The 14806-nt window shown below is 42.8% G+C and overlaps 1 protein-coding gene across 6 annotated transcripts in view; it reads right to left on the bottom strand.

Annotated features, from left to right (window-relative positions):
* The window catches only part of ash1 (histone-lysine N-methyltransferase ash1), a 103795-nt gene that overhangs the window by 69076 nt on the left and 19913 nt on the right, over positions 1-14806 (bottom strand). For all 6 annotated transcript variants that reach the window (XM_076175447.1, XM_076175451.1, XM_076175450.1 and 3 more), the window contains exons 5-6: positions 12030-14501; positions 7631-7948 (exon numbers count right to left, since the gene is read on the bottom strand). In XM_076175447.1, the coding sequence (XP_076031562.1) occupies positions 7631-7948; positions 12030-14501 (2790 nt within the window). The remainder of the gene's footprint in view (positions 1-7630; positions 7949-12029; positions 14502-14806) is intronic.

Below are 14806 nucleotides of genomic sequence, written 5' to 3'. Positions count from 1 at the left end.
TCCCTAACTGCACAAAACACCCTTTCCTTAACCATAATAAAATCCACAGATCATGCCGAGGATGTAGGGCGGGTTGAGGCTGGGTGAGGGTGATTTGAAAACACGATCAACAGCTCGAGTCGCACTTTGGTCAGTAGAGGAGAAAGGAAGCTGCAACGGCGACTACTGTAATGACGAGGGGGGGGGGGCCGGTGGTAGCAAAGGAGAGTGGGGGGGTTGGGTGATGGGGGGGGGGTACGTGGTGCCCAACATTACCAGAATTCTCCCTCAACTGGTCTCTTACCATTCTTTTAGATAAGAATTCTTTCTCCAATTGCTCCCTTCCCACTGCATTCTGTACCCATGTTTTTTTTTCAAGTATGTCAAACAAGGTTAGATTTGGTTAATTATGGTTAGGATTTTTTAGTACTTCATTCCAGGCGTCCCCTTCATGTGCGGAGGCTGGAGCGAGCCAGTAGAGATGCATCTGTTGGTGTACGTGCCAGCAGCATGCACGCGCTCGCGCGCTCGCGCAGGTCGCTCGGTTTGAAGTCTACTGGCCATGCTGTGCCGGACAATGACGGAAGCTAAGCACCAGTGACTCGTCCCTCATGTATCACACGCGCACGCACGCACACACACACACACAGAATAACACGTGCAAGTACAGTGCCGCTCAAAAGTCCTCACCTATCCTGTAGGATCTCTTATACGTTTGGTGTTGATGGCTTGACGTGTTTCCTATATATTCAGTTTATAGTATTGGGGATTCTTTAGTGTGTAAAAGTATATGTGAAACAAAATATGAACCTATGACAGCGATTGTGGTCAATATTCTTAGCTGTAATAAAATACTGTATCTATTAATTTTTATTTTATTTGAAATCCTGTACTCTTCCTGTATGGTAAAGACCGTGGGGGAAATACATAAAAATACAGAAATTACATTAGTAATACTGTACGGCACTTGCCGACAAATCCATCAAAATAAACATCAAATGTGTGGACGGAAGCTTTATCAGTGTGACGTATCGCTTGTTAGCTTCACCCAAGTCGATCTTCCTTTTCATTCTCAGAAATGCGTTCCATGTCAACGTACTTGATAATGCTGTAATATGAGAAATGTCGCACTAATAAAGGCTCCGTCCTGTTCCTTTTGATAGCAATACTGCAAATCCCACGTGGTGTAAAGATAATTGCATTTGATTGTACAATACAGTGGACTCTAATTCCGACTCTCGAGGTAGGGGGGGGCGGTTGACAAACAACCATGTACTTCTTAATACATTATCCGGTTAATTAATTTTAGAGTAGAACACCGTTTATCCTACACATAATGGCTTGACCCCATTTCTAGTTTTACTTCGTCAACCTCTCCCAGAGTTGATATTTATTCATTTATTATTGCGTGGCGCCATGATGTCTCTGCTCAGCATTGTACAAAAATCAGGATTTGCGTCTTTGCATGGCAACAGTTTCGATCGTCTTTCACACGACGCGGCCCGCGTTCGAATCCAGCAGCTCCCGTTGACTTCGACTTGACATCAGAACACACAAGGCAAAGGTGATGACCTCCTTAGCTGAGGCTTATCGCTTCCTGGCATGAACTCAGTGTTATAATCTAAACACAGATGATACGAAACATATTTTAATGAGGCGTCTGTTGGTACATGGGATCCATCCCCCTTCCCCCACACTCGCTCCAATCAGTTGGTCACCCAATCAATCGCTCTTTTCCTCTCTCTCTCTCTCTCGTTCCACTTCCCCCTCTTCTGTTTCACGTCCCCCACCCTGCAACTTAATCTTCCATTTATCATACCCCTTTTCTTTTCCACCCTCTTCCTTCTCTTCTCACACTCTCTTTCTCAATCACACTCTCATACTCCCCTCATGGGTTAAATCTTGTAAACTCCCACTCTTTTATTACTCCCTCCCTCTCTCTTCTCCTACACTCAATCTCCCTTTCCGTCTCTTCCCTTTGTCTTATTCTTATCTATTAAGCGTCTATTTTCCTTCTCTCCATTCTTTACTAACTAGAAGACTCAGGACTAATAATGTGCTCTTGCTAGAGAGACGTTGGGACGAATCATCTCCCCACGGTTCTTCAAATCCCAACACCATCTCAATCTGGAGGTGCAGCCCCGAGAGGCTGGCACTCGATACCCAGCGTGAACTCAATATCTCTACCAACAAGAATACACATACGCTTAGAAGCTGCACAGATTAATCCCACGAACTATTTCAATTTGCTAAATACGTTCGAGCGTGCACACATAGACACACACAAAGACGGGACACCACGAGCATAGCTCCCCTTCTTCCCGTAAGATACAACTAGGTAAATCCACACATGCATGCACGTAGGCAAGCGCACCTTGGCATGTCTCATTGAAGGAAGACACCCAACCTTAACATCCCCTGGAGGCACATACACAAGCAATGGTCAAACCAAGACTTACTCCCCTTCTCCCCCCCCCTTTCATGGGGGTACTGCCCATGCGCCCCCCACCCACCGCCACCTTACATCCTTCCGCTGCATTAAGTCCGGTGGACATTTCGGCACAGGCTACCCCACCCCGCAGTGTCAACACAAACATTTCACAAACCAGCACCAAAGCCAGACCATCAGTAAGCCCATCCTATTCTAGCTACAATCCTAAACGTCATCTAAATGTTTCTTTCTTAAGCTGGATCTACAACTATTTGCCTACCAAAGCCGCCCAAACTTACTCGAGAGTAGCCGTTTTCCATCGCCCCTCAGCCGGTGACCAGTCACTGAGATGATGCTCCTACCCCCCACTCACCCTTTCCCCTTACCTCGCCTCATCTCCCAATGAATGTAAGGCTATTGCTATCTCACCTGACCTTCCTCTATTACTTCGTCCCTGATCCGGCAATACTGTGTATAGTTCTCCCAATTATTGGAAATCTCAATTCGAAAAGTCTCCAACATTCGGTACGGAAAAAATTAAAAGAAAAACCAAAGATACAAAAACCATTTTCTAACATTACGGTATACTACAAAGGCTTCCTCTCCAAATACTGGAGATTAAATCTTAAAAAGACTTCCCATTAGAAAGAATCAGTAGTAGAATACTGTAGATATATGGAGGTGTACAAATGCATTTCTGTAACGGATGCTTCTTTCCTTCAAACAGGGCGACGCGTCGGCAAGGTCCAAGAAGCAGCGACGACACTTGAAATGTAACCGACACCTTCCTACGGACGCACAATCACCAACTGCATTTCGGACAGTGACTTTCATAAGGGACGGTTCAGTCCTAATCCTGTTTTATTTATGTCATCCAATTGTAAATTTTCAACGGAATTCGAATAACTTTTCTAAGAATTATGCAGTTCAGTTCGGTTAGGTTGCGTTATGATTAATCATTTTTATGGCAGAGGTGAAATTTCAAGTGGGATCGAATGATGGCATTTCCAAGGATGATTCTTTTCGATAAGATTAGGCTAACTCGGGTTTAGCTATATCGGATTTGAAGGTAAAATTTCACGAGGAATCGAGTGACATTTTTCTTACTTTTCAGTTTCAGTTCTGAGGTAACATAATAGTAACAAATAATTCGATTTGGTAAATTTTGGAAAGGATCAGGTTTAGATTGAGAAAACGCACGTTCAACGATGGGGTGAATACCATTGGGGCAATTATATAATCTTATGGTAAGAACCGCTCAATGCAAAGTCGCAGACCCCCACTGTTCAACTACCTCCATTTCTTCCCCTTACCTCCCCCCACCTCTCTCTCTCCCTCCCTATCTTAAACATGGGAGCGCACACAAGCGCGCGCGCACGCAAAATCACGAAACAGACCTAATGACAACAACCTGTCCTATGCAGTTTTAGTCCTCACCATTAAATATTTTATGTTGTGTGAAAGTTTGTGAGGCATATGCACGCCTCTCCCCATCCCAACCCCCTAAAACCCTGTCACAGTCTGAGGTCACGTGACCGCCCAGTCCAGTCTCGGCAAGTCAACATCAACCGAAGTCGTTAGAATCGACATGACGTCACACATCCCCAAACAGGACAATATGATGTCATTCATAGTTAGAATCGACATGACGCCACGTACTTCTCTAATTATCTGCAATACTTGTGGAAATACGTTATATAGCAAAGTAAAGATACATGGGACTTACTGACGTCAGTTATTTCCATTTCGTACACAATTGATGTTAAAATTTCGAATTTGTTTTACTTCCCCTGACGATTTTAAATAGATATACTTATTCAACATATTACATGCTGTCTCAATAATTTGCCAGGCAGTCATAATTTTGGATCAAGATCTATTTTGGGGACATTATGTACTTTTAGGACCGCTGTAGCGAAGCAATAACTGTACACAAAAATATAAATACAAATGTAATGTTTACATAGTGAAAATTATAGCGTGGTTCAAAACTTTTGAACGAGACTAAAATATTTCATTCTGTTGAGGGGAGCCTCATAACCCCCCTCACCCAACCTTGGCCGGTGTGATTTTCGTTCCCATGTACTCAGTTGTCGTCAAGTGACGCAAGTCTGAGGAGAAGCAGTTGGGGGGGGGGGTAGAAAACACTTTCTTATTGGCCCTTTTTAACGTCGACTATTTCTCATACAAATACATAAATCAATATTAATAAAATGAACAATAACAATAACATTCATTAGCAATAATAATTAAATCTAACAAAGATGCCCCTTACTTAAACTTTTTTTTAACCATTGACCTCTCATAGGAACTTTTCGTGTAGCTCACTCGTCCACCTTTTTCCATATATTGGTCCCCCTCTTGAAGACCTTCCACATAACACTGAACCTCCATCTTATCCAATAGCTTGTTGTTGTGAGCCTCTCACACAAAGTTTTATCACATAGCAGACCCATCAAAAATCTACATAAATAAATAAATAAATAAATAAATAAATAATCTAATATGATATTTTCTGCTGATCTCTTTTCAAATTAAAGGAATTAATAAATAAACATTTATCCCCTTTGGATATGCCAATTTCTATCGAGAATCATGATAATATTAGGACTATTACTATCTGTAGTTATTAACTACAAGGTCTATGAACTCTAGAACTGACGTGGTGAATTGATTTATCTGGGGTCATCAGATGTCAATGATTGGGGGAAGGGGGGGCCTCAGGCTTCGACCCCCCCCTCACCCCCAGGCCCCTCCCGCGGACTCAAGACTGCCAGAAAGAGAGAGAGCAGGAGAGAGAGAGAGAGAGAGAGAGAGAGAGAGAGAGAGAGAGAGAGAGAGAGAGAGAGAGAGAGAGAGAGAGAGAGAGAGAGAGAGACTAAGAGAGAATGTTGGGGGTTGTAAAGAAACGGACGCGAAAGGGGAAAAGAGAGGAAGAAAGGAAGGAAGAGAGGAATGAGGAGAAAGGGAGGGAGGCAGAGTTAAGAAAGGAAGAGAAAGGTAAGAAAGAACAGAAGAAGAGAAGAGAGGTGGGGAAGGGGGGGGGGCTGCAGTAGGGAAGAGAAGTGTGAAAGAGGAGGGAAGATCAAGGGAAAAAAAAGGATGAGGGAAGCAAGGATGAGAGAAGAGAACTCAGGTGGGGGGAGGGGGGATAGGTTAGGGAGTAAGAAAGGGGAAGAAGGGAGACAGGGGGAGGGAGAGGGAGGAAGAGATGAGGGAAGAGGGGGAGAAGGGAGATGGAGGGTGTGGGGGAGATGAGGGCCTCCCCCTCATCTCCCCCACACCCTCCAGTGGGGGAGAAAAGAGAAAAAGGAGATGGAGGGAGTGGGAGAGATGGAAGGAGTGGGGGAGATGAGGGGGAAGGGAGATGACGGGGAGGGAAAGGGAGGAAGGGAGATGAGGAGGGAGGAAAATGGGGAAGTGGGAGAGATGAGGGAGAAGGGAGATGGAGGGAGTGGGAGAGAAGTGGGAGAGAGGACATGGAGTGTAGAAAGAGGTAAAGTAGAGGGATAGGTGGAGGAAGAGGAAAATGAAAGGGAGGGGGGGGACAGAAGCCACAGGAAGTGAATATGACACAGAAGAAAACCTAAAAGAAGATTGCAGGCAATTCTATTCAGCTGAAAAAAAAAAACAAGCCATCTAAGGGTGAAGAAAGAAGAGAAGGAGACGGAATGAGAGATAGAGAGAGGATGAAAAAAAAGAGGAGGAGAAGGGGGTGAACGCAAAGGGTGACAGGGAAGAGGAGAGAAAGAGAGCAGAGCAAGAGAAGGGAGGGTGGGGTAGGGGTAGAGGTGGGGGCAAAGGAGGGGGTTGTGAAACTGAAGCAAAGAGTGGAAAAGGAGGCTGGGAGGAGAGAAGGGAGATGGAGAAGTAGGGGAGAGGGTCGGTGGGCTGTGAAAGGGAGTGGTTAGGAAGGAGGTGGAGGGTAGGTATGGAGGGGTGGGGACAGGGAGAGAGGGGAGAGGGGAGAGAGAGAGAGAGAGAGAGAGAGAGAGAGAGAGAGAGAGAGAGAGAGAGAGAGAGAGAGAGGGGAGAGAGAGGAGAGAGAGAGAGAGAGAGAGAGAGAGAGAGAGAGAGAGAGAGAGAGAGAGAGAGAGAGAGAGAGAGAGAGAGAGAGAGAGAGAGAGAGAGAGAGAGAGAGAGAGAGAGAGAGAGAGAGAGAGAGAGAGAGAGAGAGAGAGAGAGAGAGAGAGAGAGAGAGAGAGAGAGAGAGAGAGAGAGAGAGAGAGAGAGAGAGAGAGAGAGAGAGGTTTAACAAGCTAGGCAGGAAGATGTGTAGCACAAGACAAGAGGGACAAAGGGTAGAAGAAACTAAACGAATCAACAGGGGGAAGGGGAAGGGGAAGAGAAGGGAAAGGAAGAAGAGGGGAAGGTGGAAGGGAGAACAAGGAGGGAAGAGAACGAAGAAGGGAGAGAGAAGAGTAGTGAAGAGGAGGTGAAGTGTAGAGATGGTTTCATCTGGAAAAGAGAAACTCAATTCCTGTGAATTACCGTAGTCTTAGAACATGTGCAGAACTTGAGATTGAGAGTTAATACCCTCTCGGATGAGAGCTCTGAGTTTGTATTGTCTGATTACTTGCAATAAAATGTCCATACAGATACTATGGTGGTTATGGCAATGGTGAGGCAAATTGGAGGCAGCACAGAATCATATACAGGGAAGAGCAGGTTGAGTGCGTGGAAAGGAATACTAAATATACACATACTAAAGATCTTTTTCCCCCTTATAAGGAGGTGATCAAGTAAAAGCATACACCCATCCCATACTCACACAAAACCCATTCACTGCCCCTCCTATCTTAGCAGGGAAGGAATATTGTCCCAAGAAAATTAGGAAATACACAATTTTTGCTGGCCAATAGTTGACGCAATCAAATCTGCAAATCCACGAACAGTAAGGGATGACAATGTGTGTGTGTGTATACATATTCAGGTCTTTTACACAATATCATACACTGGTATATAATAGATCAGGTACTTGAAAGCTCTACATTAATACCCTTACATCACTCTGTGTATTACCATCTTTAGATAAGAAAAGTCATTTCCAGTATTTTTCTTAAGGTATTCACCGCCTCTATTTTTTCCCAAGTTAGTTTGTTTAATTAATGATCAATAGCCATTCGACTGGGTTTTCATGAATATTACCCATGCATATGGTGAAAAAGACCTGTGCAAATATATATATACAATGCCAACAATACTGTAAATCATACATACCTTTTTGCGTTGTGCCTTGTTCATCTTGGTGGCAGTAGTTGTGAAAGGAACGAGAGTATCCGCATAGGTCTTCCGCTCAGCTGCCGTTTTCACTTTGTGTGTCTCCTGCTGCTGCTGCGTTTGCTGCATCTGTTGCTGCTGCTGCTTTGAAGACTTCGGGGTTCGAGGAGGTTTGGGGCGTTTAAAAGGGCTGAATGTTACACTGAGTGCACTTTCAACACGTGGAGATGTGAACAAGTCTCCGCCTCCACTCTCTTGTACCCCTGCACGTCCAAAGTTGGCTAACTTTAGGGCAGCAATTTTCATGGTTAGGCGACCCTGTCAGGACAAGAAAGAACTGATTAATTCCAAAGTCTTGTTTCTCTCTCTCCACTTTATTTCTCTTTTTTAACAAAGTTGTTAGGACATGAGAATGCCAACACATTCAGCTTTCAGAACAAAATTATAACTGAAATAACACCTGCCAGAAGCAGAAAAGGCATCAATTCCGAAAAGAAAAGAGAAGCAATTACATACAAAAACACACACCAAACTTGTTACAATACAACTGGAGTAAAATTGCAGGCCTTTGTCAATCTTCAACACTGAAGGTTGTCTATAAACTGTAACTCATTTATTAATCTGTGAAGGCAGCCCCTCCATTGCCACTGTTCCATGACGTCTATTTTAGATCAAATGGCTCCCTCATCATCTAACACTGGTATGCCATCAGCCAACTGCTGCTCTGTTAGCCTGCCACTATTATGGGGCACTTCAGTGACAAAAACATTACCAGAATGATGACTTCCCCTCCAGCCTGACTGGATCCCCACTCCAAAACATCCATACATACACCCTCATGGTAAAACTATATTCCAATGTTTTTCTCCCTGCTTGGTAGTGATGTACAACACACTACACACTTACATCACATGCTCAATCATACCCAGAGGTCCTTCAGAAGGTTCAGTTTTTGCATCAGTTGTTGGAACAGGTTCTGTCTGAGGCACACCAATCCTACTTTCATAAGACATTAATTATACACCACATGGGCATGCCTACCTAGTATTCTGGGAAAATGAAGAAGTGGAATAACAGAGATGGTAAAGGAGAGCTTTATGGATGGTAACAGAAATGAGATACAGAAGGTAAGTCCCCTGGCATTCATTTATGAGTATAAGTACAAGTACCCTATCCACATAGCTAACTGACACTAAAACCATACAGAACTATCTTATTAAACTTAAATAACAGGCAATGGTCACTATTTCAGCCCAGTCATTCTGTGAAGAGATTTTGTGTTGATGGTGAGAAGAGTGAGTGTAGGCCAGTGTATAACGTGATCTATGTGGTGGTTCCACCTGGAGCAAGTGATCTGTTGCTCTGCCTATTCAATATTTGTATGGTTTTAATATAACAATAACCTGAACACAGGCATTCCAGTGCCATTCTTGCTTATCTTCGAAGAAATTTTTCAGCTGGGGAGTTTGGTAAGGTGTAGAACCTGGAAGTCTACTGCTGAGGGCATATTTTGTGGTCAGATTGTATTAGTATGGATGATCTATGGGGTACTGGGGTATGTCATTGTAGATATTTGAACAGAATATTAATGAAGCTGTTTTCATGTTGCATTTAGTAGGCTGTGTTTGTGTCATGTGATGTGAGGGGTGGGGTGGGTGGATTTGAGGCTTCTTGCATGCAACTGTGTTCTTATCTTCAAGGTTTCTGATTGTATGTTAGTTTCAATCTACTCAAAATGAAAGCCCTCACCACCTCACCTCCACCCAAAGGTTTAGCACTAAGCGGCTGGCAATCAGTCTCCTGACCATGTCCAAGGTCTCTTTTTATCATACTTTTATTTTCCCTATTTTTTCAGAAAGGAGAACAGGCTGAATCAGGCACCTGCCATTTTCTGTCTAGCAAGTGACACTGAAACCCTGGACTTTACATCCAAATACAAGTCACACTGACATGCACAATATTAGTTCATATGTGTAACAAAGTAAGCCAATTGCCTTGCACAACATTAACAAACACAAAACAGTACACAAACTTTATGAACTATTGCTCAAACTTCATGAATTATTGTTCAAACAAGCCCACTTCACAACTCACTACTGTACTACAAAACAATTCCAACCTAATATCTGACATATTTTTTCAAGAGCAATAAAAAACAAATACTCAAAACAATAAACAATACCCCACAATACCATAAACATTTACACACAAAAGTTTTTCCATTTATCACACTCCTAGGATTCTATGAGGATAATGTCTGGAGGGGTTTGATGGAGTAGGGAGTTTGGCAGTCAGTCTTAAAATGTTTTTGTGAATGTGTTTTATTATAGATATGTTGTACAGATGGTAGGCTGTTGTAGACTGTTCTGAATTCAGTTGGTTGTGCTTGTGTGATATTATGAGATGGGTAAGGCTGGGTTTTTGCAGTGATGTACTCTGGGGAGGATTTTGGTTTCTGTATGTAGATGTTCTATTTGGGTAGTTTTGGTGCATCCTTTTGTTATTCTTTGTGCTTTATATTGTATAGTTTGTTGGGTGTCTATATTTATCTAATTGCTGGGAATCATGATGTGGAAGTGTAATTAAAAGTGGCTCTTGAGAAATGATTTTAGATTGTGATTGTAGGATGTAGGTCAAACACGAGGTAGTAGGATGGCCTCCCAAAGACACAGTGGCCCCAGACAGAAACCATGAACCAACTGAAGTCTAAACCATCTCAATCTCAAACCCTTCCCGTTCCACACTAAAGTACAGCCCCAAAGGACTGATATCAGGTCTGCAGAACATGTCCAATGCTCATTCACTATATCACATCACTTCAACTTCCTTCTATTCCCACATTTTCTACAAACCTGCAACACCGAAACAAAGGCAGTCCCAACACATGCCCTAAATATGCAAAACCCGTCACATGTGCACACAACTCTCATATGAAACAAGCACCACTAATGGGTCCACTAAGAATGTACTACTCACCAACAATAAACAACACTAAACACCAGTGAATTCCCACAAAACAACACCCTCCAAAAATAAGTAACCTCCCAGTCATCTCAATGTGCTCATCCTCATTCCATCCATAAATAACATGGCTAACCATTTCACATCTTCCCTTTGGCCATTTCCTAATAAAGACATGGAGCTTTCAGAAGAAGAAGAGGAGGAGGAGGAGGAGTAAGAGGAGAAGAAAATGCATGAAATAAATCGATAAATTATCTTCTACCAACTAATGAAAGAACTAGAGCAACACAAACAAAATACTGTACCATCACCAAATAAAAAAAAATTCTCCAAAACAAGCTTCAAACAGATATATAAAAAATATATACTTAGATACTGAAGAGCCATCTCACTATAAAGGGGATGGCAGAGTCAAAGCAAACACTCATCTCATACCCTACTCATTTCCTCTCTCATCTTAGCACCTCTTGGATGAAGGGTTATCACTGTCCCCCTATCACACCCCTCAGGTCAAAAGCAATGCAGTGAGACATTGCTTCCACAGCACAACCCAACACCTGGACCTGACATTCCCCACCCCACCCCTTCATTATATGACAACACCCCTCATCACCCACTCATAAAATATACCTAACACTTGAAAACACCATCCCTTCAGGCTGTATCATTTCTTCATCCATTCACAAACTCTCTTCATTCTTTCCTATTCTTTTTTGCACACTTTATTCTTTGCTTGACAAACATTCCTCTGGCACCAAATTCTTCTTTTATCTCTCAACACAATTTACGAATTGTTCACACATCCAGGAGGTGCTAAGAGGGAGGGTGGAGGGGAGTGGAGTGTATTTAGGGATGGAATGGGCGGGAATGATTTTATGCCTTTTTCTTTTTGGCTACCTACCTTGTAAGGGGGAAAAAGCCTTGGTATATGTATGTATGTTCACATATTACACACATACACACACTACTCAACCAAACATCCACATCATGACTTCCGAGAACTAAGAACATCAAAGGCAAAGTGTAAACAATAAAAAATAAAAACTTCACCTGGCAAATCATTCAATTCCAGTTGTAAAGGTACACAGTACATTAATATACCTGTACTATAAAAATTACAACTTCATCAGCTATTCATTCCTTGATATATGTATCATAACATAATGGTTTCATCTAAAACTGAAGCAATTATGAAGTTTTCATAATACTGCTGCATGCTAATCCTGCTAGAAAACTTCCAAAGTGTGCACAGCCTAGTGATAGGGAGTGGACTAAGAAACACCCACATCTCTAAGACCTTTCTCACATTACATCATCACAATAACCACATTAATACCTCAGAGTATATCTTCACAATAAATATACAAATTCCCACAACAATCCCCCACAAGAAACTAGGTTAACAGCCAAGTCAATAACAGATCTCACAAATATTTACCTTATTGAAGTTGCTCTCACTGATGGAAAATGTTTGGGTCTGTTCTGTATCCAAGTCAACCTTTTCATTCAACTCTTCTGAGCTCTCACTGTCAGAAGATATTTCTTCATCAGGTCTTCTTCTTTTGGTGACGTTTATTTTCTCCTCTTTTTCTATACTTTTTCTCCTTTCTCTTCCTTTCACCACATCCGCTATTGTTGGCTTGACAGGTAAAGGATTATCAGAAATTCGAACACATGGTCTCTCTACGACTTTCTTGTCCTTCTTCTTGGCCTCACTTGTCTTACTGTTCGGACTAATTTGTGCTGTTTTTACAGAACTGCGTTCATGGCGATCACATTTGTTATTATTATTATTTCTAGTTTGTTCACTGGCACTGGATGAATGTATGGCTTTCAGCTTTGGCTCACTATGACTCACTTTTTTAGAAGTGGATTCAGTGGTGAATAAATCTTTATTTTCTCCATTTGTGTGTTTTTTAACAACGGGTTTCTCACCTACGCCACTTGGACTACTACTATCACTGGTACATGTAACAATGGGGTCTCTGTGTTTGGTCACTTGTTTTACATCCCCTCCAGCATTCCGAGACAATTCTCTGGATACACTGGAGCTGTGGGTCTGTACTGACTGAGATTCACTGGTCCATCTCTCACACGGAGAATTTCGACTGTCATGACTTTTATTCAACTTGCCCTCACTCATTCGCTTGTCACTATAACTTTCTTTCGCATGAGATTTGGTTGCCGGCTGCTGACACTCCTGCTTCAGTTTGGGCATCGAGCTAACACTTACCTCCCTAGAATCCTTTATCTCACTCTCCCGATTATGACCAACATTCACTCTGCTACTATGGTCATTGCTGCTTTTCCTATGTTCTGTACTACATGATTTACTAACTCTACATATTTCTGGTGTGATTCGAGATGATGAATGTTCACTGCTTACTTTGGCTGGCTTTGATGTTTCGGGTGCGGGTTTCAGTTTGAACACATCTGAAGTCAGAGGTTTAATGAGCTTTGCAGTATCATTTGAAACCTTTGCAGCCAAACTGTTCTTTGGACTGCACTTGACCTCACTAAACAATTTAGAAGTCTGGTTCTTCATACTCAATTTTGAAGACTCACTGCACAATTTAGAAGTTATATTCTTCACACTAGATTTTGAAGACTCATTAGGTAACTTAGGAGCTATACTTTTCACACTGGACTTTAAAGATTCATTAGATAACTTAGGAATAATAGTTTTTGTACTAGATTTAGAAGACTCACTGGGTAACTTAGAGATTACATTTTTCAAATTGGTTTTTGAAGACTCATTTGATGATTTTGGAATTACACTTTTCACACTAGATTTTGCAGACTCGGGTATTTTAGTGTTGACCACATTTTTTATAACCGGTTTACAAGAATCACCAAATATTTTTGGGGACGTAACACTTTTTGAACTTGATTTGGGAGAATCAGTGGACAGCTTGGGAGATGCGCTGCTTTTGGTGCTAAGAAGAAGCCGATCAAACTCCCGCTCAAGCTCCCTCTCCTTCTCCTTCCGCCTTTCCGCCAATTCCGCCACTGACAGATGTTTTGACTTTTCATCATCACTCTTTTCCTTCTCTTCTTTCTGTGCATTGCCTTCTACTTTCTTCTCGAGTCCTACTTCCCTACTTTGTTTACATGGCTGACACGGACCTAATCTATTCTCATCTGCCGACTTGTTCTCAGTAGCTGCTGGACACATTTTCTGGTCACAAGCACCTTGTGTTTTTTGTTCTTTTCCAGTGATGCTGACAAGCAAAGGCATGTCATACCCAGGTTCAGCAGCACCAGTCGTCTCCTTCCCCCTGCCATCTTTCCTAACACTGGCAGGAGAGCCTGTGCTAACAACATCCATCATGTCATCAGCTGGTGTGTCACTGCAGAATGAACAGGGGGAAGATGGTGGGACAGGCTTGGCAACTGGACTTGTGCATTTTGAGTCTTCTTCATGAGTGCTTCCCAATGATCGCTTTTCCTCCTGTGCTGGGGAAGATCTTTCACCTTCTCCCTCAGACACAGGTACTCTCACTTTGGAGGTAGCAAGAGGAAGCGACACTGGTAAGCTGGTCGGGCAAGTCACACTAGGGTAAAGTGGTGCCCCACCAAAGCTGCCTTTCGCCCGAATAACTTCAGTTCCCCGACCCTTAACTACAAATGCCTCCCCTCCTTTACTACGTCCTTCGGCTCCTTTTTCAGCCACCTTGGCCCTAGCCACATCTACTCTATCCACTTTGCCTTTTGGCAATGCATCCAACTCCCTGTCTGATTTGCTGGATGCCACACTCAAAGACTGGGCTTTAATAAGTTTGGGAGCCATGAGTTCAGGTTTTCTGCGCGGTAGTGGTTTGTTCCGTGGCTGCGAGTCCTCATCATCAGATAGGGATGAACTACTCCCGCCATCAGTATCACTGCCAGCAGAACTATCTGTGTCAGAATCCTGTAAATACCAAACACATATGTTAAAAACTTAATTCAACAAATAACATGCAAACCAGTTACATTTTCACATGCATATATATACCAAAAGGCCACCCTTCCCCTCCCTTACAAGGGGGTGGCTATACCACAGATTACACTCATCCTTTACCCACCCCACACCAATCAAAAGCCCGTTCAGTGTCCCTTCTATCATAGCTCTTTGTGAATGGTCATTCCTGCCCCAGCCCACTACTCTGGTCAGAGGCACCGCAGCAAACTACGGCACCTCCAAAGCAAGGAATGACGGGCAAAGTTGATTTACCC

This window comes from Oratosquilla oratoria, chromosome 37, assembly GCF_046742065.1.
Source record: "Oratosquilla oratoria isolate Oo_2021 chromosome 37, ASM4674206v1, whole genome shotgun sequence".
Taxonomy (NCBI): domain Eukaryota; kingdom Metazoa; phylum Arthropoda; class Malacostraca; order Stomatopoda; family Squillidae; genus Oratosquilla; species Oratosquilla oratoria.
Note: the sequence above shows the minus strand (reverse complement) of the source record. Positions and strands in the feature narration are given on the sequence as shown.